Raw genomic sequence first — 27,866 nt, forward strand, 5'->3', positions numbered from 1 at the left:
TGCAACACAGTTTTTTCCAAGAACTTTTTATTATTTGTTAACAATATTTTCCTTTATTTACAAAGCTACTCCTATTTTTTTCTGATAACATATCTCATTGGATTGTTCTATAATGCTATTTCTTGTACACAGTAACTTGCAAAAGTAATTTACGATGTATATGCTGTGGGACAACCGGGAAATCTGGGAAACCCCTGCAAGTTTTTTCATTTGGGAGAAAATAGAAAAAAAAAACATGGTAAGTTTTCAGAATTCTGGGAACTGTTTAAAATTCCGTGTATTTTTCATTGTTTTAGTTTTCAGTTAAATTTTTGGTATTTTGACTGGTACGAACTGATACTCTAACAAAGAATTTTACTTTAGCCGGCTGCTGCAGAATAATACTGCAGCAACAACAGACAAATGCAAGAAAAACTCCAAAATAAAATTTAAGTTGCAAAGAAAATGGTCCATTTACAACAACAAAAACACAGTTTGCACATAAACGTGTGCTGACACCAAAATTTGGCAAAGGAAAGGATTTAGGATGAAAAGTGTTCAACACTTCGTAATGACGAACATCTTTCGACGAGAATCCCCTCACAACTGTTTAATTTCCAACAGATTGCAGGAAAATATTGTGAATGGTGGTTTGAGAAACGTTACTTTCAAAATAAGTTTCCTTTTATGCAAAATGGATTGTGTTATGTGTAAGAATGTGCAGTGAATTTCTTAAATTACAGAGCATTCAAAACTTAACACTTTGAGGAGCAGCCACTTCACAAAATTTCGGATCCAGAAGGCCAGACATTCATATAATTATTTACAATTTTACTGACACATCTGTGTTTGGTATTTCCCAAAGGATAACAGAAGCAAAAAAAGATCATAATTATATATGAAAGCGTAGCTTTTCTTTTTAGCTGTACATAGTAATTTAAACCATTAATTTTTCTATTTGTGTGTTTGCGCTGCTTAACAGTGATCCTGCTGCTGGATGACCACATTACATGTCCTATGCTCGGAATATCAGCTGTCATTGGCTGGCGAGGTCACGTGACGTGAGGTGAGATTGGCGAAAACGCATCACCATCTCGATTTCAACGCTTTGGAAACTTTCTTGCTGTGTTTGGTGGAATTCGTATTGATATTTCTGTAACTTGAAAAACGCAGTGTATATATTGGTGCACATCAAAGACCTTCCCAAAACGTCTTTTTTTCTTTCCTGTTTTTAAATTTTTTCTTTTTTTGCTGATTTTCATGTCCTAAAGGGCCGGTACGTTCTATGCCAGTGTATAAAACTTTTACCATTCAAAGGATTGATGAGTTTTACAGTTCATAGGGGAAGAATACTGTCAGTCAACACAGAAAAAGTGTATTTTCACCTCTGAGGAAATTTATTTTTAACCAGAAAATCCCCTAGAAACCGTTTTTCTCCTCTGTCATGTATACATCCTGTAATCTTTTTACAAATTTTTGTTGATGTGTTACAGCTATTTTCTTGTTCATATGTATAGCTTTGTTTTATTAGCAAAGTTATGTATTTCTGATGGCTTATAGCTATCTAATTCATTTATGTATGATAAAACTAGTATAGAGGAGAGGAACTTAAATACTACATTTTCCTTCCATACAGCCTAACCGACCGCGGACTTCACAGACTGTAATTACGTTCCCAACCTTAAACAGAAATACATAAATAGACCTGTCTAATGACCCCCGACCTCTCAGTCCCACCGTTCAGCCACATGGAAGCAATCCTTGTGTCTCAGAACCACTTAGGAATTGAGCAACTAAATCACATTCTCTGCCATGGTTTCGCCTGCCTCCCGTCGTGCCCTGAAATGAGGAATGTCCTACCCACTATCCTTTCCGTTCCTCCGATAATGATATTCCGCCGCCCACTCAACCTACACAATGTCCTTGTCCATGCCTACACAAGCCCTGCTCCAAGACCCTTGCCTTATGGCTGATAGCCTTTTAATAGACCTGGATGCAATCCCTGTCCTATCAGTTCTACCACCGCCATCTACTCCAGCCCAGTCACAAGAAACACCTGTCCCATCAGAAGCTACCTGTGAATCCAATAATGTGATCCACCAGTAAAGCTGCAACCACTGTGGTGCACTCTACGTAGGTATGACATCCAACAAGCTTTCTGTCTGTATGAATGACCACAGACAAACTGTGGCCAAGAAACAGCTGGATCACCCAGTTACTGAGCACGCTGCCCAACGTAGTATTTTCACTTTAATAATTCTTTCATATCCTGTGACATCTAGATACTTCCTACCAACACAGCACTGAATGACGTAATACTTAGGTCGATGACTCCTGTGCTACCAAACATCTGTAAAAGGTGCACTACTAAAATGTGTGTGGTATACCTTGACAGCATTATCTGATGCAACAGGCCTTGACAGCATCCGTAAACTCTTCTTACTCTCTGAACAGCATAATGGGGCCTGCACGAAAGACCAGTATGAACCTGTACTGAAATATAATCCTATGTGGAAAACAAGCTGGCAGCAAGTGAATAACACGCGTTAATTTTGCTAGAAACTTCACAAGAATTTTGGAGGTGTTGTTAAGCATTTAAGCTATTTTATGCGAGAAGTGTGTTGCGAATCACTAGTGTCATTTAGCGTTTCATTTTGAAAATATGTAATCTAAAACTGAATTTAAAATGGTTATCTGTGTAACAACACGCAGAATCGCCAACGGGCAGTCGGGAGGCAGTACTGGAGTCGAACCAGCACCAGGGGCCGTGGTCGCACCCCCAAAATCTCCGGCGTCACCACATTAATGAAGCCCGAGCTGAGTGTCATGCTCCAGGCACAAGAAGACATGCTCAGGATGGTTGTACAGACCATCACTGATGGGGTCACTGGAGTAGTGATGACCAAAATACGGGAGACCCTGGAGACAAATGCGAACGAGACTCCTGCATTAACAGATCCTTAAAAGAAGCTGAGGATAGGGCACAATTGCTCGAACAGGAGCTGGTCGAGAAATCTGATGGGCTCAAACAGTACCACAGATTCGATAATCTCAGAAAGTTCAGGATTCCTGAGAACAGCAGAGAGAATAAAGATGATTAAAATATCAGCCTTGTCTGAGAGAAGCTAAGCTTGCAGGTGACACAGAATGATACAGACAGGTGTCATGGACATAAGACGTCAGGATCTTCAAAACCTAGACCCAAAACAGCGAAGTTCATGTCTTACAGGAAAAGATCTGATACCTTCAAAGAGAAGGAGAAACTCGTATGTCAGGTCTGACAGTATAGCTGGAACTCAACTCTCAAAGGCTAAAGCTTTTGAATAGTTCAGTCTTGAGATTTTGGCTACAAAACACTTGAGCAAATGACAGCAGGATAATGGTGAAGACGGAAAATGGAGAAAAGATCAGCCTGTCATTCATTTGTTTACATTTAATTTTAGCACTAATTATATATTTTCTGTTCAGTTTTCATACTTCCAACACCGTTATACTCGTAGTTTCTTATTTCACTATTACTTCACTGCTCTGACAGGGTTTTCATCCAGGCGATTAATTTACTGTCTTGCTTCTAGTTTTGCGTAGCAGTTTACAATATCTCTGTTGTTACTTATCATTATAACCATTGATAGTACAATTTGTTTTTATTCTGTTTAGCTTGTGTTCAATACCGTTAGGCACAAATCGTTTTAGGTCTGTTTGGTGAGTTGCTGTCCCTGACACTTGTCAGCTGTTTAGTAACCACTGCCAAAACCTGCTGGTCTGGCCATACAATCTCCCTTCTCCCTGAAGGTACCAGTGCTTTCATTTCTGAAACCTGTGCTCTCCTGACACAGAGTGCCCACCATGTTTTGTTCTCCCACCCTCACTGGCCCAGAGTGGCTAACATCCAGCAGCGAAAATCTTTGTGAGATTTGCACCTGAGTGCACAACGCTACATATTGTACATGACAATGTCCTATCTCTGCCAACTCATATCGAGTTCTGTTACATATTTCAAGACGTATACATCCATGTAATATTTCTGTCGGAGACATGGATTAAACTAAGTATTTCCACAAGTCTGGTAAGCTTAAACAGCTACACCGTTAGAAGACGTGAGAGAGGGGTGGAATAGGTGCATACAGGCGGTATGATTAATCACCTAATACCTGATGTGAGTCATTTACATCCTCCTAAAGTAGTCGGGATTACCTGCTTTGAAACTGCTCTTTCAAGCCTGGAGTCGGTTCACAATCGGTTGATTATAGATACTGACATCAGCAAATGTTTTCTATACAATAATCCATTCAGTGTGAAATATGAGTGGATGCTTTCTTCTTCAAATGTGTTGCTACTTCAGCTTGTTCTACTCTCACTGATATATCTCCAACAAAATCCTCAGAGTAATTTCTACCTCTCTGATATCTCCCCATGGCATGTGTGGCACGAATTAATTTTCAGATGAACTCGCTGAAATATCCCAGAAGGGAAAAGCAACTGACAGAATACTGAGACTTCAAATGCATTAGTTTATCCAAACTTGCAACTAAGACACAATAAATAGTGTGGGGGACATCTTTCATTCTCTTCTCAGGTGAAAATAAAAAACTGCATGGATTCACAACGAACTTACTCAGTTATATGACAAATATGCTCCCCCAAAGACCATAAAAGTAAGAAGTAACCTGAATCTTGGATAACTGAAGAACTAAAACAGCTCAAGAATCTCAGAGATGCTGCAAATCAGGCATACAAATTACACCCCATGCCTGAAAATCATATTGCTTATAAGCAGAAATGGAAAAGTTAGTCAAGCATGAGAAATTCAATGCTCAGACGTGCCCATACATTAACCGAGAAGAGCTGTCCCAACAACACACATGTGTGGTCTCGGTATAGACAAAGGAAAAACTGCAGCTGATCCCATTGTCCCTAGTCAAAGAACTGAACCAGCACTTCTTACCTACAACCACAACTGAACCACAAACAAAACAGAGACTCATTTATTACTTCATGGGGCTAAACGACTTCAATCATGACCGTCAAAAAAGCCATCATGCGTATCAGATCAACATCTACTGGACACGATGGTATCAGAGTCGAAACGACGAAGCTTATTACTGACCCTTTTATGCCCACTATGAGGTATCTTCAACCCTAAGGCCTGGTAACAGAGACTGGTTAAGCCACCATCTAAACAGGCGTTGTCACAGCTCCCTCCAATTACCGACCTATTTACATTCTTCCTGCACTCTCTAATTCCTTAAAATATATAGTCCATGACCGGCTAATAAACCACCTACGTACAAACAGCCTACTAGATGAATACCAATCAGGCTTCCATAAACATTGAAGTATAGCATCTGCATTAATGAAGATAACGTATGACCTGAATCTTGCCACGGATGCACAAGAGCCAACTACTGTGTGCTTCTTAGACTTCAGAAAAGACTCTGACACTGACGTAGCATATTAAATTTCTTGCCAAGTGCACTGCATTGCTTTCAATCATACGTGACATCTCCCCAGTAACGTATTATGTCTGGCACTGTAAAGTCACAATGCAGGCAGGTTGAATCAGGCAGCCCAGGCTTCATTATTAGGTGGTGCACTCTTTTCATTGTACGTCAATGATGCGCCATCACTTTTGCCCAACTCCAAATACCACATGTATAAAGATGACCTCCAGTTGTATCTAAGTGCAAAACAAATAAATCTGAAGACTGCGATCAAGAACCTCAATACTGCCGTGTGTGCACTGCCAGAATGGACACTGGGTATAAGGTTAAAGCGCAATCCAATACTGGTTAGTCATTATAGGCTAATTATCCCAAAATATTGGGAATCCCTACCATCTTTGACCACAAATGGGACAAATATCAACGTTTCCGCTCCAGAAAAAAGTCTGAATAATACAGATGAAAATCTAAACTGGACTGAGCACGTAACTGCAATGTGTAAGAAGGCGTCAGCATCTCTACATGTTCTACAAAACTATAAAACGCTGAAACTTCCTGGCAGATTAAAACTGTGTGCCCGACCGAGACTCGAACTCGGGACCTTTGCCTTTTGTGGGCAAGTGCTCTACCATCTCAGCTACCGAAACACGACTCACGCCCGTCCCTCAGAGCTTTACTTCTGCCAGTATCTCGTCTCCTACCTTCCAAACTTTACAGAAGCTCTCCTGCGAACTATGCAGAACTAGCACTCCTGAAAGAAAGGAAACTGTTGAGACATGGCTTAGCCACAGCCTGGAGGATGTTTCCAGAATGAGATTTTCACTCTGCAGCGTAGTGTGCGCTTTATGAAAAAGCTATTTCGTCTTCATATGACGAGAAAATTTGTACAAACACCCATACATTGAGTTACTTATTACAGCGAAGTTCTCTAGTTCTCTGGCAAGACCTTTCCAAGAAAGCTCATTGTGCCTGGAACTTGTTATGAACACCTGTATTCATGATATCTGTGATGTTCAGCTCTGTACTCATATTTCATCATCTTATGCACAGCTATACTGGCTGTGTGCAAACAAGTGCAGAAATTTCCATACCCTCTGGCTTCTGTACTGTCTTATCAATGTGCAGTGTCCCTCATACCTCCCCTTGACTTTAACGCTCTTACCTGAACAACATAGCTGAAAACTCATTCCCATCAAAGCAAGATCCTATCTGTCCCACTCCATCATTCAACTACTTTCTCTAAGTTCTTCTCAGTAGCAGGAACATGACTGGAATAACCTCTTGTTTGTGTCAGCAGAATAACATCGCCAACTACAGAACACAGTAAATGTCATACCTACTAACAGAACAATGAGGATTACTATTCTTTGTCTACCAGGATACAGATAACTGGCAGTTTCTCAAGGAATTCTTTGCGGAGTTTGGAGCGGCCATGTACGTAAAAAATAGTTTGCCATTTGAATCCATAGACGTATCACAGCACTGCACTGAACATATATCTGGATGTTGTGAGGGGCAGTTGAATTTAGAGAAACTAAACTTCTAATTTTTGTTGTTTATTGGTCCCCTATCTCTGACGTCAGAGCATTTCTGATGAAGCTAGAGAGGGTTCTTGATGCACTTTAGAGGAAGTACCAGAAATTATATGTGGTGACTTGAATATTAATTTTCTATATAACAGTGCAAGAAAAAGGATGTTGGTAAATCCTCTAAATTCATATGATTTGATGCAGACTGTGTTTTTTCCAACTAGGGTGCAGGGGAACAGTAGCACAGTCATAGACAATATATTTATTCATTCTTTATTACTAGATGGGCATTCTGTTAGTAAAAGGATGAATGGCCGTTCAGACTACGATGCACTAATTTTAACACTAAAAGGCTTTTGTTCTCAAACAAATGTAACGTATAATTACAAACTATGTAGTAAAGGTAATCCAACAGCAATAGAGAGTTCTTTCAACCACGTCAAGGAATACGATTGGCAGGATGTTTATACTGCTGATAACATACACTCCTGGAAATGGAAAAAAGAACACATTGACACCGGTGTGTCAGACCCACCATACTTGCGCCGGACACTGCGAGAGGGCTGTACAAGCAATGATCACACGCACGGCACAGCGGACACACCAGGAACCGCGGTGTTGGCCGTCGAATGGCGCTAGCTGCGCAGCATTTGTGCACCGCCGCCGTCAGTGTCAGCCAGTTTGCCGTGGCATACGGAGCTCCATCGCAGTCTTTAACACTGGTAGCATGCCTCGACAGCGTGGACGAGAACCGTATGTGCAGTTGACGGACTTTGAGCGAGGGCGTATAGTGGGCATGCGGGAGGCCGGGTGGACGTACCGCCGAATTGCTCAACACGTGGGGCGTGAGGTCTCCACAGTACATCGATGTTGTCGCCAGTGGTCGGCGGAAGGTGCACGTGCCCGTCGACCTGGGACCGAACCGCAGCGACGCACAGATGCACGCCAAGACCGTAGGATCCTACGCAGTGCCGTAGGGGACCGCACCGCCACTTCCCAGCAAATTAGGGACACTGTTGCTCCTGGGGTATCGGCGAGGACCATTCGTAACCGTCTCCATGACGCTGGGCTACGGTCCCGCACACCGTTAGGCCGTCTTCCGCTCACGCCCCAACATCGTGCAGCCCGCCTCCAGTGGTGTCGCGACAGACGTGAATGGAGGGACGAATGGAGACGTGTCGTCTTCAGCGATGAGAGTCGCTTCTGCCTTGGTGCCAATGATGGTCGTATGCGTGTTTGGCGCCGTGCAGGTGAGCGCCACAATCAGGACTGCATACGACCGAGGCACACAGGGCCAACACCCGGCATCACGGTGTGGGGAGCGATCTCCTACACTGGCCGTACACCTCTGGTGATCGTCGAGGGGACACTGAATAGTGCACGGTACATCCATACCGTCATCGAACCCATCGTTCTACCATTCCTAGACCGGCAAGGGAACTTGCTGTTCCAACAGGACAATGCACGTCCGCATGTATCCCGTGGCACCCAACGCGCTCTAGAAGGTGTAAGTCAACTACCCTGGCCAGCAAGATCTCCGGATGTGTCCCCCATTGAGCATGTTTGGGACTGGATGAAGCGTCGTCTCACGCGGTCTGCACGTCCAGCATGAACGCTGGTTCAACTGAGGCGCCAGGTGGAAATGGAATGGCAAGCCGTTCCACAGGACTACATCCAGCATCTCTACGATCGTGTCCATGGGAGAATAGCAGCCTGTATTGCTGCGAAAGGTGGATATACACTGTACTAGTGCCGACATTGTGCATGCTCTGTTTCCTGTGTCTATGTGCCTGTGGTTCTGTCAGTGTGATCATGTGATGTATCTGACTCCAGGAATGTGTCAATAAGGTTTCCCCTTCCTGGGACAATGAATTCACGGTGTTCTTATTTCAATTTCCAGGAGTGTAGATAACAAATACACTCGTGGAAATTGAAATAAGATCACCGTGAATTCATTGTCCCAGGAAGAGGAAACCTTATTGACACATTCCTGGGGTCAGATACATCACATGATCACACTGACAGAACCACAGGCACATAGACACAGGCAACAGAGCATGCACAATGTCGGCACTAGTACAGTGTATATCCACCTTTCGCAACAATGCAGGCTGCTATTCTCCCACGGAGACGATCGTAGAGATGCTGGATGTAGTCCTGTGGAACGGCTTGCCATGCCATTTCCACCTGGCGCCTCAGTTGGACCAGCGTTCGTGCTGGACGTGCAGACCGCGTGAGACGACGCTTCATCCAGTCCCAAACATGCTCAATGGGGGACACATCCGGAGATCTTGCTGGCCAGGGTAGTTGACTTACACCTTCTAGAGCACGTTGGGTGGCACGGGATACATGCGGACGTGCATTGTCCTGTTGGTACTGTAAGTTCCCTTGCCGGTCTAGGAATGGTAGAACGATGGGTTCGATGACAGTTTGGATGTACCGTGCACTATTCAGTGTCCCCTCGACGATCACCAGAGGTGTACGGCCAGTGTAGAAGATCGCTCCCCACACCATGATGCCGGGTGTTGGCCCTGTGTGCCTCGGTCGTATGCAGTCCTGATTGTGGCGCTCACCTGCACGGCGCCAAACACGCATACGACCATCATTGGCACCAAGGCAGAAGCGACTCTCACCGCTGAAGACGACACGTCTCCATTCTTCCCTCCATTCACGCCTGTCGCGACACCACTGGAGGCGAGCTACACGATGTTGGGGCGTGAGCGGAAGACGGCCTAACGGTGTGCGGGACCGTACCCCAGCTTCATGGAGACGGTTGCGAATGGTCCTCGCCGATACCCCAGGAGCACCAGTGTCCCTAATTTGCTGGGAAGTGGCGGTGCGGTCCCCTACAGCACTGCGTAGGATCCTACGGTCTTGGCGTGTATCCGTGCGTCGCTGCGGTCCGGTCCCAGGTCGACGGGCACGTGCACATTCCGCCGACCACTGGCGACAACATCGATGTACTGTGGAGACCTCACGCCCCACGTGTTGAGCAATTCGGCGGTACGTCCACCCGGCCTCCCGCATGCCCACTATACGCCCTCGCTCAAAGTCCGTCAACTGCACATACGGTTAACGTCCATGCTGTCGCGGCATGCTACCAGTGTTAAAGACTGCGATGGAGCTCCGTATGCCACGGCAAAGTGGCTGACACTGACGGCGGCGGTGCACAAATGCTGCGCAGCTAGCGCCATTCGACGGCCAACACCGCGGTTCCTGGTTGTCCGCTGTGCCGTGCGTGTGGTCATTGCTTGTACAGCCCTCTCGCAGTGTCCGGAGCAAGTATGGTGGGTCTAACACACCGGTGTCAATGTGTTCTTTTTTCCATTTCCAGGAGTGTATAATGTTTTCCTTAACACAGCTCTCATGCTCTTTGAGACATGCTATCCATTAGAACGTTGCAAACATGGTATTAGCAGTAAGAGGCAGCCTGCGTGGCTGACTAGTGGGATAAGAATATCATGTAGAACAAATTGGGAATTATATGAAAATGTTAGAAGTAGTCACGATCAAGCTACAGTAGCTCATTACAAACAGTATTTTAAGGTGTTTAAAAATGTTATTAGGAAGGCAGGGAGTATGTGGTCCGCAAACAGAATAGAACCATGTGGTCAGTTTCGAAGGAAGTGTCTGATCAACAGACAATGTAAAGTCAGTTCGTAGTAAAAAATACGAGTATTTCTGTTACTGATAAATCAGATATATGTACAGTACTTAACAATAATTTTCTGAGCATTGCTGGAGAATTATGTCAAAACTTACTTTCTACAGGGAATCATATACTCTCTTGGAAAATGCCTTTCGAGACTAATGACTGACATACTCCTCCGTGATACAGACGAGGGTTAGATTGAGTAAATAATTAAATCACTGATGAGTAAGGACTCTCATGGAGATGATGGAGTCTTTAGAAGGATAATGAAGTACTGTGCTGCATATGTTAGATCTGTACTTAACCACATTTGTAATTTTTCCTTTAAAAATCGTTAGTTTTCTGAATGATTAAAGTAAAAGTAGCAAATCCGCTTAACAAAACTGGAGAAAGGCATATTGTAAACAATTTTAGACCTATTTCTATGCCATCGGTGTTTGCTAAGGTTATGGAAAAGGCTGTGTATTTAAGGATAACTGATCATTTTATATTAAATAATTTGTTATCAAATGAACAGTTCGGCTTTAGAATTGATATAACAACTGAAAACGCTATGTTCTCTCCCTCTGTGTAAGGTACTGGGTGGATTAAACAAAAGGTTTCGAGCGCTAGGCATATTTTTTGATTTAACTAAGTCGTTTGATTGTGTTGATCATAAAATTTTACTCTATAAGTTGGACCATTGTGGACTCCGGGGAGTTGCTCACAATTGGTTCACCTCTTACTTTAGCAACAGACAGCAAAAGGTCGTTACGGTGTTGATAATGACTGTGATGTGGGGCCTGAGTGGGGCACAGTCAAACGGGGGATGTTCCAGCGATCCACGCTGGAGTAACTCCTGTTCCTTATTTATATAAATGATATGCCCTCTAGTATTACGGGTAACTCTAAAATATTTCTGTTTCCTGATGACACTAGCGTGGTCGTAAAGGATGTTGTGTGCAACATTATCTCTGTTTGAAATAGTGCAGTATATGACATAGTTCATGGCTTATGGAAAATAAACTAACGCTACATCACAGTAAGACTCAGTTTTTACAATTTATAACATACAATTCAACAAAACGCCACGTTTTAATTTCACAGAATGAACATATGATTGATGATACTGAACAGTTCAAATTTCTAGGTATTCAGATAGTAAACGGTAGTGGAAAGTGTCATATTCAGAATCTTGTTCAGAGAATTAGTGCTGGCATTTTTAGTATTCGAACACTATCTGAAGTAAGTGATCGTTCGACACGAAAATTAGTCTACCTTGCTTATTTTTCAGTCACTCGTGTGGTATAATATTTTGGGGTAACTCTTCCGATTCTCAAAAGATATTTTTGGCCCATAAGCGGGCAGTTTGGGCAATAGCGGTTTAAGTTCACGAACCTCTTCTCGACCCTTGTTCACTTGTCTGAGTATTATGACATTGGCCTATCAGGGGTATATGTATTCTTTACTGTCGTTTCTTGTTAATAATATCAGCTTATTCCCAAGAAATAGCAGCTTTCTCTCAGTTGATACTAGACGGAAATCCAGTCTGCATTTGGATCGCTCTTCCTTGATTCTTGTGCAGAAAGGTGTGCAGTATACTGCTGTATCCATTTTCAATAAGCTACCACAAGAATTCAAAAATCTTAACAGTATTCCACACACTTTCAAAACGAAACTGAATAATTTCCTCATGGGTCACTCCTCTTATTCTGTCAAGGAGTTCCATGAGAAATTAAGCTGATTCCTTTGTTGTATTGTGGATTATGTTTACTTAAGTTTATGGGTTGCCTATTTTTGGCTTTTTATTTTTTATGTAATTACTTTTACCTTGTTATTTGGAAATTTGCTCCTCAATTTGGTCCTACTGAACTAGACTTGTAAAATAAATTTAGGAATTGAACTTGCGACCTCGCACACAGTTGATTCTTCGTGAGATATTGTTTGCTGATTGCATGAAGGGTGTAAAAGTTGTAAATTCAAAGGTTAATGGTGGAAATGTTTATTCACTGTGAATTAGTTTTAAAGATATTGAAAATATTGTGTCATTTGATGTGTCTTATTTTTAAGATATCAAAGATGCATTCAGATTTGCTTTAGTATTCGACCGTGAATTATTCCCGAATTTCAAAGAGTTTAAACTTAGCGATCTTTAAGACTGTCTGACACTGCAGTATTGCTTGGAGTATTGTCTGTCCACTTAAGCAACTGAGCATCGTCAGAATTCTCCATCCTAGGATTTGCCCATATCCAGTCTCGTTTCTAGTCTGTGTGCCTCTCTCACCTAGCACACCAGCTGCAATGCGCCCTCAGCCCTTGGGCTATAAGATATCTTCAGCTACGAAAACAAATTCACCTCCCTCTAGCCAACTCGAGGCAGCCAAATCGCTTGCCTACTTCCATGTAACGTGCAATACTCATTTTCATGCTCACCTCTTAGATGATTTCGGTTTTAAGTATTTTAAAGTCAGTATCTCTTCATGCAAGTGTCTCATTGGAAACTTGCTGAGACAACGCTTCAGAAGGACATGCATTTCATCACAACCACATAACCCAATGATGCAAAGTTTCAGATTCTGGTGGCTTCATTGGGGATATTCCATGAACCCACATTCCCAAATGTAACCACATTCCCCAGTAAACTAATAAAGTCATAATAGATGGGAGATATTAGAATGCTATAAATGTTTGGCAGGAGATCAGCATCCTCGATGTGAGAGACGTTGCTAGATTGTAAATGAAAACTGATGTACACTTGCTCAATATTTTCGAGAAGTTCTTGATGTATGAATGAGCACATATTATATGGATCCTGCCCTGTACTGCACCATTCCAGGGATTTGAAGGGATGAAATGTTAATGGAGACGTGTAAACACTGAATTGTTGGTTGATGTTGACAAGCTGTTCTTCTTCAAATGCTAGATGGGTGGTGGACTTTGCCAATGCATGTGCAGTTATGAGAATATGAATAACCCATGAAAGAATGGGAAGAGTACAGGCCATCTGACGATTTAAGTTACATCCTTTACTTGGATATAAACAATCTCAGCAGGTACGCCACACAACAAAAGCTACCACTGAGAGCTCCATTGGCTGTTGAAAAGGTAAATGACTATACCAAAGAAAAATTCTGTGATGTGCCCGTGGATCTTGGTGGAGGACATGTCTTGGAGGTAGATATGGCATATCCCATCAGTTTCTATGAGTTTGTATGATGCACACAGCACCTAGCTACTGTATCCAAAGTGCATAGTCCCACATAATGGTTCTGTCACAAATCTGTTCAGAATGTTAGGGAACAATCAGCAATATGTATACTAGTCAGAGACTTTCAGCAGTGTCTGAGGTTGGGGATGGAACTTGTTTGTATAACCAGTGGCACCTTCTCAAACAGCATTGATGATTGAAGGAGTACATGGTTTTAACAGCAAATAGAGTGCTCTCATGACGTGATTTGTTTACAAGTTAATGAACTATTCTATTTTTGGGAACACCAAGGAAAATGTTAAGAAAATACTGTGAAATTCATTTACTTTACTGGGGATGGGCGTTTTGGCACAACCAGTTTCATTGCCACACCAAATTTGAAATGGGTCACCATCTGCAATGAAGGAGTAGTCACGGTGGAAAAGTCCAGGGTTTCTATGCGATTCACAAAGCCTGTCTGCCAGAATATGTGTTCTGGACGCCCCATGTACTGCTTTCACTGTTACCTTGCGATCTCAAACTTCGCTGATCCCAGCGTACATTATATGGGTATAAACAGGTTCATCTACTGGGTGAAAGGCTGCAATCCATTTTAATACTTAGGTACAACCCTGAAACATTTGAAACATCTGTATATGTGGCTTCTTGTAATGACAGCTCAAAATAAGAAGGTTAATGGCCTGATGGATGACAGGGTGAACGGATTGAATCCAAAATGTTCATATGCCACATAGATGTAGATGCCATCCAGAGCAGGGCTTTGGATGTGCATAGTGCTGCCTCAAAGGCTCTCACGATTGAAGATAACGGGACGTGCCCTCTCGAGGGGGTTGGTTCTGCTCCAAATGTAATGCATCAGGTAATATTTTAGTCAAGAGCTCACGAGGAACTTACTGCACAGTATGTGTGAAAGTAAGCCTGTCAGTTATTCATCTGTCGGGACTGCATCGGCACCCTACTCTACTTGCACTATTTGTTGGAGAAATTGAGTAGATGGCTGTATATTTACTTGTAAATAGTTGATGTGTATGTGAAAGTGTGCGCAGAATAGTCGGGTGAACCACTTGTCATAGTTATATGTGTGTGTGGTGAGAGGGTGGAGGTGGGTTTGTCCTCAATTTCTGCTGCTATTCTTCATTTCCCATGTAAGTATTACATAATAAGAAGTGATTTAATGTAAATACTGTATACAGAGGCATCAAAAATAAAATGTAAATAGTGGGTATAGAATGGACAGATAGAAAATATATTGTATAAAAGAGTAAAAAGTGTGCACAGCAATAAATGCTTGTGATAGCTATGAACCATCATAAATAATAAAAATTTACTACTAAATCCAAGGGATTATATATGTAAAAAAATAGCCATGTATATACATCAACAAAGAAACTGAAAAAATTAGCATTTAATGATAACAAAAATAATTTTGTTAAAAATCATGAGATATGTCATCAGAAACAATAGGTTTTAAATAAAAGAAAAAAGTAGTAAATAAACAATAAAAATTATTGTAAAAAATTGTACTGACAATAAGAAACTGTTAATAATAAACTATAAAGCTAGTTTCTTACAGCAATGTTATTATTTTCAAACCATTTCACTATGAAATTATTAATTATAACAGATCTGAAACCCTCCCCATGCAGCACAGACCTCGACTGAACAGGCCTATACAATTGATACGTATAGGAAGTAAAGAAGGACCTAGGTCCATTGGGTTTCGCAACATTTTATTGCGTTTCTAGTAGCAGAGAGAGATAAGTGGATGGGAGAGGCTTCCCACCATTTCCATGTGCTACTGTTTACTCGGGGAGAGCAGGAGAGGGAGTATGGGCAAGGGTTCCTCTCAGTGACATGAATGGACCACATACACGTGCTGGTGGTTGCTCTAGTGGAGAGGAGTTGGGGGTGATCATGATTGTAAGTCATCTGAGTGTGTAACCTTACACTGGAAGTATAGACTCAAATGGAAGTGGCTTGTTTTGGCTTGGACTGACGTTACTATCTCACTGCATATCAGTTTCGATGTTATCACGTAACCAGGAGTGATGTGTCACCCATATGTTTACCTGTCCCTGAACCGATTATTGATAGCTGTTCATAAATACTTCAGTAGACTGAAGAAAACGAAAGTACAAAAGTGTTTAGGAAAACACAGTAATACAGCATCTACGTTACTTAGGAATGAAATAAATAGGAAGTGCAGGGATGTCACAGCAAAGTGGCAGCAGGAAAAATGGGAAGACATCGAAGTAGCAATGGTTGTGAGAAGAACTGAATCACTATATAGACAAATCAGTACAACCTTCAGTGAAATTAAAAAAATGTGGTGTCAACAGTAAAAGAGCAAGGAGAATTTGATTCTTAAATGCAGAGAAGAGAGCTAAATGATCACAATAGAACACTTAAGGCCTCTACAGTAGGGAGGAAACCTCTGATAACAGGTAGAAAACGAAATAGGCCTTGGTGGGATATCAAAAATTATTGGGGAAAGGGAACTGAAGTTGGTTTGTAGAACATATGAGTCTGGAGACATACCACCTGATCTAAGATAAGAGCATCTATTATACAGTCATCTTAGTATGCTCAAACCTACAAGTTGCTAACAAGAGTAGTGTATAAAAGAATAGAAAAAAGTTGAGAGTCTGTTAGATGACTATTTTGGCTTTAGGAATGGTAAACTCAACAGGGAGGCAGTACTGAGGTTCCGTTTCATAATGGAGGTAAGACTTAAGTAAAATCAAGATTCGTTCACAGGATTTCTCATCCTAGAAAAAAGGTTTCTTGAAGTAAAGCAGGAAAACAAGTGTAAGCTATGGGGAAAAACGGGTATTACGTAATATGTACAAGAACCAATAGGGAGAACTAAGAATGGAGTATGAAGAATGAAGTGTTCAGATTAGAAAATGTATAAGACAGGGATGTAGTCATTGTATCCTACTGTTCAATCAGTGCATCGGAAAAACAATGAAGTAAATAAAATAAAGTTAAATGAATATGATTAAGCTTACAGATGAAACGATACTGCTGATGACGTTATTATTCTCAATGAAAATTAGAAAAAATGGCAGTACCTCTTGAATAGAAGTAAGTCTAAGGAGCACGAATTATGGAGGGGTTGTTTGGGGGAGGAGACTAAACAGCGAGGTTATCAATCTCATCGGATTAGAGAAGGACAGGGAAGGAATTCGGCTGTGCCCTTTCAAAGGCACCATCCCAGCATTTGCCTGGAACTATTTAGGGAAATTCCAAAAAACCTAAATCGAGTTGGCCAGACGCGCAATTGAACCGCCGTCCTCCCGAATGCGAGTCCAGTGTGCTAACGAATGCGCCACCTCGCTCGGCTCGAATTGTGGATTCAAAGTTAACGGAAGAAAGTCAAAAGTAATGATGAGTAGCAGAAATCAGATTTGCAATGAACTTGACGTCAACAGTGGAGACCACGAAGTAGACAAAGTGCAGAAATTTTGCTACAAGCGAACTACAATAACAACCAGGGAAGGAGGGCATAAAATGGTGACTCCAGCAGGCATTGATAGGATTCCTGGCCAAAAGCAGTTCAGTAACATCAAACGTCGGTGGTAATTTGAGGAATAAATATCAGATAATGCACATTTGGAGCACAACATTGTATTGTGCTTAGCTATGGAAAACAAGAGAATGCAAGGGTTTGAGATATGGTGCTGAAGGTGGGTGTTGAAATTTAGGTGGCTTGACTTGAAAAGAAATTAGGTTCTGTACAGAAACGTCAAGGAGAGAACCGTGTGAGAAATATTGGAAATAAGATGGGACGGGATGGTTGGCTTGCTTTAAAGGTATCAGTGAGTAACTTCCATAGTACCTGAGGGAGCTGTAAAAGTTAGAAACTGCAGGGGAAGACAGAGATTGGAGCTCGTCTCATAACTAATGTAGGACATTGTGTGTGTCATTCTGAGTGGAAGAGGCTGGTACATGAGAGGTAGTTGTAACAGTCCACATCAAATCAGTCATACGATTTGTAATTTAAATAATGGAGTCTTGACACAGCCAAGCGCCAAGTGTTCCATTGCTCTTTGTTCATGACAGAGTTGACATATTTACAGTTCAGTACATGTTGCGCACACTTTTGAGGAGTTCCATGATTGCACATGTTTTATGTTAATGTGAAATACTACAGCAAAGCGTGCCATATTTATTTTACATTTAGTTTCATGTGTGTGAAAGCATTCAGTTTCAAATGTGAACTCTAATGAAGGTAACATAAATATATTTTGTATAATATAATTTTTATAATAGTGCCTCACCATGTACGTTTAAAGGTATTTGCAGTTTTAATTTCCCTATGGTTGTTTTTGTTATGTATTCAAACTGTGCAGTCCAGCTGATGCGTATCACTTTAGCTTCAATGTCGAAACTTGTGCGTGTCTTTACTTCGTGCTCTAATTTTGTGCAAATTCATGTTTGGTATGCTAAGCAACTGGTAAGAGGCAGTGGGTAAACTGATTACTTCAATGATTACTCATTCATATTAGCCAGCCCACTATTTTCTCGGGCGGTATGTGTTCTGTCACGTGTGTTTGTGGAGAGTCCCTCAGCGATACTGTCAATAATGGTCTGCCCTCTGGTCGCCACATGAATGTGCTTCCCATGCAGCGTCTGTCTGTCTGTCTTTGCAGCCCCCTAGCCGCCGCACACAGCGAGGCCAGCGCTGTCACTCGCCCAGACACTGCCGGCTGCCACACTCCTCCACCTGACGACCCCACCGTCTCTCTCATGCGGTGAGTTCTGTCACTGGGTGTGCACGATTTCCACATTCACAGTACATCTTATGAGAGCTGCAACTGAGTGTTATGGTCGACTAATAAAAATGTAAGTGTGTATGAATGTATGTATGTATGTAGGTAGGTATGTATGTTCAACATCTCATGAACTACTGCATGAATTTTTTTTAAATGTGTTTCCAACATATCAAAACTTACTGTATTGATTTCAACCAAATTTGGTACACATATCGCTTCCTATATAGCCTGAAGCTTATGGGAGTAACAACCACCAACCTCTCAAATGGCTGAGTCAGTGAGTGTGGACGAGAAAAAGAAGTGTGATATGCTGCACAAATATCCAGACCGTATTCGTCCACTATTTGAGAATGAGAGCACTTAGTGACTTTCGATCAAATTCAAAATGTAATTTCAAACTTTTGAAACTTTTTCTCCTGACTTCCCCACTCCCTTCAATGATAAGGAAAAAAATATCATTTTTTGCACTTTCGATATTCCGGCAATAAAACTGCCCATAAGGGCAGGAACTTTTAAATTTATTGCTTCTTTAATACTGACTCAATTCGTAATGGCTTTTGCAGACAGTATTAAAACATAACACAAAATGTGCCTGAAAAGTTATATAACTCTACAACACAAAGTTCAGGACATATAACATTACAAATATTGTGATGGATGAAAATCTGCCACATCAGGCATGACGTTTTAATTTGTAACTTCTTTACTAGTAACATTTTTGCAGCATATTTTGCAGATAGTATCCACATACACCAATGAATGAGACGCCTGAAAAACTAGGTTTCCATAAAAATAAGTTGAAGATACCCAGAGTACACTAATCCACTGTTTCATAACGAGAGCACTTAGCCAATTCCAACGAATTTTAAACGTAATTTCAAAATTTTTCTACACTTTTCCTCGCTGACATTCCCGAGTCCAATTCCTTAAGAACTGGAAGTTGACTTGTTATTACCTGCGTGGAAAGAAGCACTGTACGTGACCTTAAAATGTGTCTCAGGCACACGTACAGAAATGTCAAAGAAAGTTGTTAGATATGTGACATATTAATTTATAAAAGTACAGTAGGAGGGAGATTTCCCACTACCCCTATAGGTGGGGATGTTTTTCGGAAGAGGTTATGTAAAAATGTTTAAAAACAGTGTTAGTATTTATTTTCTTTATTTAGTTGACTTTGAACACGTCAAAATATGGAGTGCAATTAGCTATTATTTGTGCTGTTTAGTGTGTAAAGCAAATCGCGAGGTTCAACACTGTAGTGAGCGAGTAGTTTTCTCAGTCGGTTTCAGGACCTAAGATCAAGCCACATGGTTGAATACCACACATAAAATAACATTCCCGCTCGAATCTTAAGGTGTATAACAGCAGAGAATCAGACAAAGAGCAAAACCTCGATTATCTGCTTATCAGTTTTCCGATTCCTCAGATTACCAGACCGTGTGTCTGACCATCTGTCTGTGCTCTGCACGGAACACTATGACATCATAACCGCCTGATTTTACTTCTGTAACATCAGGTGTCCTTTGGGGTCTCGCTGCTCGTGCAGGCTCTTTCGAACCATATAATTTCATTTGCTTAAAGCACCTATGCCTGGGTTTCAGGCAGGATCCCTTGTTTCGTTCGATGCTAATGTGCTGTTCCAATACGGTTGGAGAACCTGTGCAATACTGTTTGGGTTTATGGGAAGTACTGAGCAGGCTGAGGCCTGTATGGGAATTTGGATTGAGGAGAGAGGGGTGCTAAGGTAGCCCATGGTGTTTTGGAAAGCCACTGTGCCATGGTGGCGTAGTGGTTCTAGTGAGCAGAAGACCTGTGTTCAGCTCCCAACCTTGTTACAAATTTTGTTAGTCACTTAAGTCTGCATTTACCCTTTACAAATGTTTCAGACTTGAAAGAGTCTCTGGAGCCGTACATTTTCGTTTGCCTGTCAGTAATATTTAACAGAGTGAACATGGTGTCTAGGAAAGGACTTTAATTGATGCAACGAATAGTAAAATCGGTAGAGAATGTGACAGAAGACAAAGCAGAAAGTAAATTAAAGGAATGAAATCATAAAGAAGGCATGGAAACGAGAAATTTACACCACAAAAGCATCACTATAAAGAAGACAACACGCTGAAAGCAACCAAAAAGGTTACAGAAAACCAAAAAAAGCTATAAGAAAAGAAGGAAATTTGTTTAATGTCCCACCATCAATGCACTCATTAGAAACAGAGCAGAGTCGTAGATTAGGGAAAGTATGGCAAAAGAAATCAGCCACACCGTGTTAAAATGAAACATGCAGGTATTTTCCCGTTGCGATTTGGGGAAATACTGGAAGAACCTAAATCTCAATGGTGAATGGCAACTAGAACTGTCGCCCAGTGTGCTAACTACTCGGCCATCACATTTAGTGAATGCAATAAAGAATCAGTTGCAAGAGGAAATAAAGGAAGAAGCTAAAATGAACTAAGACAGGACTTTAAAAAAAGGAGAAAAAATGTTTTTGACAAAGAGAATAGGTAAACCTGGTTGGAGTGCAGAATGTGTGCTGAGCAACAACATGTAGGCATGACACTAATAAGAATAACGGTGTAAGGGTGAAGAAAGTGAAGACTTACATCTGTGATTAGCAGTAGACAGTTTTGAGAATGACAAAAAGTCTTGTATAAAGTGTCACAGGGCACGGAAAACTAAAACCAGCTACTTTAAAAGTAAACTGTTTACAATCATGGGTAAAGGTATAAACTCTCAAAGACTGTCTTTACACAGCGAAGTTAGGTATAATTTTCTTACAAAAAATACAAAACAATTAAATTAAATAGAGACAGTATGCAATGTAGGTGACATGTGTGGAAAAATAAGTGTTATTTGGAGATACAGTAAAGTGTAAATTAGTGCCATGACTTATTAAGTGTAGTATGGTAGATGAAGATATTACTTAATACCTCTTACAAATTTTAGCATGATTATTAAATGGCAAACTAAAACTACTTATGAAACATAATGTACTCCTTGATAACTACAGTTAGATATACTGGCAGAATATAAAGATATATATTATGTCTCACTCAGTGTGTGGATCATAACTAGCCACAATGATCGTGGATTGTATGATTGTGTTAAAACCGTTTCTGTATTAGGACAGTGAGCAAAGTGGGATGTAATGAACAGATGGCAAATGTTATACACAACATCGTATGGATGAGGCATCCAGTACCAGTGTCAACGAAAACTTACGACATCATTATCAGTAAAAAAATCTGGTTCGACAAGGCTGTTACATGTAAGTGATATGAAACCACATCTGTAAACATTACAAGCACTCTAGGGTTTTCATTGTGTTGTGAAGATAATATGTAAGGCATATCCTCATGAAAGCAGCCTTCTGATCAACTACAAGGAAGATTTGAAAAAAAAAGAAACATATGTCCAAGTGACACGTGAGAAAGTTGACTACAAGAATTTTCTGACTAATGGAACTACCCTAAACATGAAAATCTTAATGTAACTACGGGGACTGTACTGTTGGGACTTCTATAGTTCCCAGTCTGGAAAACATCGTTTCAGTTAACTCGGAATATAATAAACTTGAGTAATAAACTTGAAGCGATCAAGGATTATGACACGATAATTGATGATGTAAAGCCTGTAAACAAGTCTGCAACCATATTTGGCACTTCATTCATAAATTCACTGTTGCTTATTTCGTCTGACTGCCGTAATCAGACCAGTTACAAAATAATAATGGAACAATATGTTCTGTTGGCAGAGAGTTAAGTTTATAGAAAAATCTTAGAATATGTGAAAGGGTATGAAGGCTGAAAGCCGTAACATTGTATTATGAGTACTCACATATCAGTATCAACATTACACAACTTGTATATGCAAGTATGTGAGCAGTAGCTAGCAAAGACCTGAGAGCATCCTGTACTTGCACAAAAAAGAGCTGTAGTTGGTAGAGGGCATTTTCACTGAGGTAGTTAAGGTGACAAGCAATAGGTTAAAACAGAATACTTACAGTTATTAATTAAAATACTTTCCACGTGGCTAGAGTGTGTGTCTTAACAGTAAATGTACAATACAACGTGTAACAACAAAACCCATACTTAAATTGACAGTAAAACGTGTAAAAGTGGTACACATCTACATCTACGTGTACATATATACCCTGAAAGCCACCGTATGATGCATGGCAGCGGGTACCATGAACCACTATTAGTCATTTTATTATCTGTTCCACAAGCAAATAGAACGAGGGAAAAGCGACTGTCTGTAAGCTTCTGTAAGAGCTCTAATTTCATGCTTATTGACCTCATGCAAAATGTACGTTGGCTGCAATAGAATCATCATTCATTCAGCTTGAAATAACAGTTCTCGAAATGTTCTCAATACTGGTTTTGAGAAAAGAAAAAAAATCAGTAATAGTTGAGTGTTCATCGAATGAACTAGTAGCAAATCTACCAGCATGTCTCTGCTGACAGGAAAGATAGTCTGACAATGCAAAAGGAACATGATGCCGTGTTGAAGGAAAAGTTTAATTAAAAGTCTCGGCGGTCAGTAGTGCATTTAGAGGACTTTCCGAGCGGACTGTGTGAAGGATGGTATGTTCTGGTGGTGCTCCGGCAGTTAGCTGATTTTGTATCTTTTCAATACGTTTCATTCTTGAAGTATCAACGGATTTTGCTTTTACATGTTGTAGATTACGTTTGGCTGCTAGACATACACTTTCGCCTTACGAAAAGGTCTCCCTTTGACTCTGCCCAGTTAAAGAGCGGATTTAATCTGGTTAGTTTGGTGTGACAGCTTACTTCTCTTCTTCTTCATCTAACAGCTCTTCACGAATCTACCGCATATTTTCTTACGTTCCTCGGCCCACTGTTTTCCAATTACTTTTTTAGTTGTCCCTGCAAATGTATGATTTTCAGCAAGTATTCCAGAGGTTTTACCTTTCCTGACGGTATTGTACGTGGTTGTAATTTTTTTAAAGTAGTACTTCACTTCTTCTAAATAAATGAATTTTACCTTTCCGAGTTTATTATATTCAGTAGTTCTTTTGTTAATCTAGTGTTGTGCATTCGGCAGATGTGGCCATAGAATTTCAAGCATCTACTACTATTTCATCAGTGAACTTATTTATAGGCCTTTTGTTTCTGTTTCAGTCCACATGTCTGTTACATTAGTGAGTCCACAATTTTCACTTGGAAATATTGTCGCTTCTCTTGCGGTGTCTTCAATTTTAATCTGAAAATGATTTAATTAATGGCTTTTCTTTTTGAGTGGTCAGTCTTCTGACTGAAACTTACTGGGAGATTAAAACTGTGTGCCCGACCGAGACTCGAACTCGGGACCTTTGCATTTCGCAGCCAAGTGCTCTACCAACTGAGCTACCGAAGCACGACTCACGCCCGGTACTCACAGCTTCACTTCTGCCAGTATCTCGTCTCCTACCTTCCAAACTTTACAGAAGCTCTCCTGCGAACCCTGCAGAACTAGCACTCCTGAAAGAAAGGATACTGCGGAGACATGGCTTAGCCACAGCCTGGGGGATATTTCCAGAATGAGATTTTCCTTCCTCCAAAGGCTATAACCTCTTCAGCTCCCTCTGGGTCCATGGCGGCTCTTCCCCGATGTCTCAGCATATTTCCTTCTTCTTTCTTCACCGATTCTACGGAGAACTTCCTCGTTCCTTATCTTATCTGTCCACCTACTAGTCTTTTTCTTACGTCCTCCTCGTTTCATCAGTCGTCGGTTATTTTGCTTCCAAAGTGGCATAATTCCTTATTTCACCTATGTCATGATCACCAGACTAGATGTTAAGTTTCTCACTACTCTTTTCTGCTGCTTCTCATTGCTCTGGTCCTTTCCTGTTTTACTCTCAGTCCACATTCTATACTCATTAGGCTGTTCATTTCATTTGACATATCCTGTAATTCGTATTCACTTTCGCTGAAGACAGAAATGCCATTGACGAATGCTGTCGTTTCGTTCGTATCCTTTCGCCCTGAATTTTAATCCAGCTGAACCTTTCCTTCACTTTTGTCATTGCTTCTTTGATATGTAGATTGAACAGTGGTAATGAAAGGCTGCATCCCTGTCTTACACCCTACTTAACCCCAACATTTTGTTTTGATTTTCTAGTCTTATACGGTATTTTACCAATCATTTCCAGTAACCTATTCCAATGTTCCTCAGAATATCGAACATCTCGTGCCACTTTACATTGCTGAACACATTTTCTAGGTCCACAAATCCTACGATGGTGTCTCCATTTTCCTTTAGTCCTGCTTCCGTTATCAAATGCGACGATCTAAATCAGGATGGCCGGACGCGGAATTGAACCGTCGTTCGGAAGGACGACGGGTCAATCCCGCGTCCAGCAATCCTGATTTAGGTTTTCCGTGATTTCCCTAGATCACTTCAGGCGAATGCCGGGATGGTTCCTTTGAAAGGGCACGGCCGATTTCCTTCCCCATCCTTCCATAACCCGAGCTTGTGCTCCGTGTCTAATGACCTCGTTGTCGACGGGACGTTAAACACTTATCTCCTCCTCCTCCTCTTCCTCCTCAAATGCGACATTACAACCCCCTCTCTGGTTTCTTTACCTTTCCTGAGGACCAACTGATTTCCATCTAACAGATCTTCAACTTCCTTTTCCATCCTTCTGTATATTATTCTCATCAGCTGCTTGAATGTACGAGCATTTAAGCTGATTGTGTGATAGTCCATTGACTTATCGGCCCTTGCAATCTTTGGAATTATGTGGATGATATTTTTCCAAAAGCCCGACAGTATATCACCAGTCTTGTACATTCATCTCGCTGATGAGAACAATCCTTTTGTTGCCACTTCCCCCAATGATTTTAGAAATCTATGTACCCCTTCTTCCTTATTTGGTCTCACGTTTTCCAGCTCTTTTGAATTCTGACTCTAATAATAGACACCTACCTCTTGTCAACTCCTGTTTCTTCTTCTATCACACTGTCATACAAGTCACGCCCCTTGCAGAGCCCTTCAGTGTGCTTTTATACCCCTCAACTCGCTCCTCTGCATTTAAAGTGGTATCCTTGTTGCACTCTTATAGTTACCACCTATGCTTTGAGTTTCATTGAAGTTTAATTTTACTTGCCTCTATGCTGAGTCAGTTCTTCCAATGAGCAATTCTTTATCGATTTCTTCACATTTTCCATGCAGCCATTAAGCATTGACTTCCCTACACTTACTGTTTACTTCATTCATAAGTGATTTATATTGCTGTATTCCCTTAAAATTTTTGTGCTTCCATCTTTCATTGATCAGTTGAAGTATTTCCTCTGTTACCGAGGGTTTCTTCACATTTTCCTACCTTGTACCAATGTTTGTCTGTCCAACGTCTGTGACGATCTTTTATTTATAGATGTCCCCTCCTCTTCAGGTACACTGCCCATTCTGATATTCCTTATCACAGAATCGACGCCCTTAGCAAACTTCAAACTCTTTTCATCATTTCTCAGTACTTCAGTATCCCACTTTCTTCTACACTGGTGCTTCTGGATGCTTCTCCTGAACTAGAGTCTACTCATCATCATTACTAAATTCTGATCTGAGTTTATATCTGCTCTAGATACCCCTTATAATCTAATATTTGATTTCGAAATCTTTGTCTGGGGACGATGTAATCCAACTGGATTCAATCCATGTCTCCAGGTCTTTTTCCGATGTACCTCCTTCTCTACTGATCCCCGAACAGATCTAAATTTTTTATGGAACCCAATGAGCCCTTCTCGTCTCTCGTTTCTGTTCCTTCTCCTACAACCACATACCAGTCCCCCATGATTAGTAAATTCTCCTTTTACATCCTGAAGTTCCTGTTAAATACGCTCTTACTGGTTCTCATCTCTTCATCTTCTACTTGCGATGTCGGCATGTGCATGTGAGCTATTGTTGGCAGCACTGGTTTGTTGTGGAATCGTGAACAACCATGTCCCTGAACTGTTCACGGCAAATTGCTCCCTGTCCTACTTTCCTCGTCATAACAGGTCCTACTCATATTATTTTCGGCTGATGTTGATGTACGCTGTATTCTTTTGACCAGAAATCCGTATCTTCTCTCCACTTCACTGAACCACCACTACATCCAAATTGACTCTTTGCATCCTCCTTTCTAGATTTTTTACCTTTCCTATGACATGTTCCGTTAGCTGTGCTCTAGGCTTAGCATCTGCGACTAGTAATCAAATGTCTTTCGTCTCCTGTTCGAATCCAGCCATTGCTTAACTGCCAGAAGTCTAAGTGTGGTATGAGAGCTGGAATTAATAAGTATGAATATTATAATCGTATCTATTGCATCTTTGATGCTGGTCACTTATGTACCTCAGTGGTAGCACCCTTTACCAGCTACACTTCATATTCGTGTTAGTAAGTATGACGTCAGGGTATAAATTAGAAATATATATTAATACCTTGAGCTGCTGACGGGCGTTGATATATATCAACAGGGACAGATAAAAATGTGAGTCCCGACCGGGACTCGAACCCAGGATATCCTCCATACATTGCAGACGCTCTACCTATCACAGCTACCAAATGCACAGTCTCACGTTATATGCCCACACACTACATTTGTATCAACACCAGTCAGCAGCTGAAGGTATTAATATATAATTCTAATTTCGCTGTAGACGGCTACTGGTCATCAATGGTATCTGTTCGTTCGGACATGTCCGAAAGAACAGATACCATATCCGTATATGTATATGTATCAGAATACTCTTAATGGTATATAATGACAGTCAGCCATCTTATGATTTTTTTGTTCTTTTACATTTTGTGCACACTTGGTCTGTTATTGTTACAATAGTGTTTTTTTTCTATAGTGTAACAGATCTAGTGATGGCAGTAAGCCGAAACTTGTCATTGTTAATAGTGCAGTAATGCGCAAGCTAGACTGGTATTTTTGATCAAAATCTGTGACAATGCCTTAATAGTAGCCTTTATTATTTTATTCATAACTGTTACTGTTTCAGCAACAGTAGTATATATTTTAGAATAAAATTCAGTCAACAGTTGCACAGATATTTTTATCTCACCTTATCAGTTTTGACATATCAGTTTGTCATCTTCAAAATTCTACAAAATTGTTGTTGTTGTTGTTGTCTTCAGTCCTGAGACTGGTTTGATGCAGCTCTCCATGCAACTCTATCCTGTGCAAGCTTCTTCATCTCCCAGTACCTACTACAACCTACATCCTTCTGAATCTGCTTAGTGTATTCATTTCTTGGTCTCCCTCTACGATTTGTACCTTCCACACTGCCCTCCAATGCTAAATTTGTGATCCCTTGA

At 41.0% G+C, this 27,866-nt stretch overlaps 1 protein-coding gene across 1 annotated transcript in view; it reads left to right on the forward strand.

The window, feature by feature from the left end:
• The window catches only part of LOC126291924 (uncharacterized), a 256,225-nt gene that overhangs the window by 219,438 nt on the left and 8,921 nt on the right, over nucleotides 1–27,866 (forward strand). The window contains exon 7 of the mRNA XM_049985657.1: nucleotides 18,444–18,545. Within this exon, the coding sequence (XP_049841614.1) occupies nucleotides 18,444–18,545 (102 nt within the window). The remainder of the gene's footprint in view (nucleotides 1–18,443; nucleotides 18,546–27,866) is intronic.

Source organism: Schistocerca gregaria, chromosome 9 (genome assembly GCF_023897955.1).
Source record: "Schistocerca gregaria isolate iqSchGreg1 chromosome 9, iqSchGreg1.2, whole genome shotgun sequence".
NCBI lineage: Eukaryota > Metazoa > Arthropoda > Insecta > Orthoptera > Acrididae > Schistocerca > Schistocerca gregaria.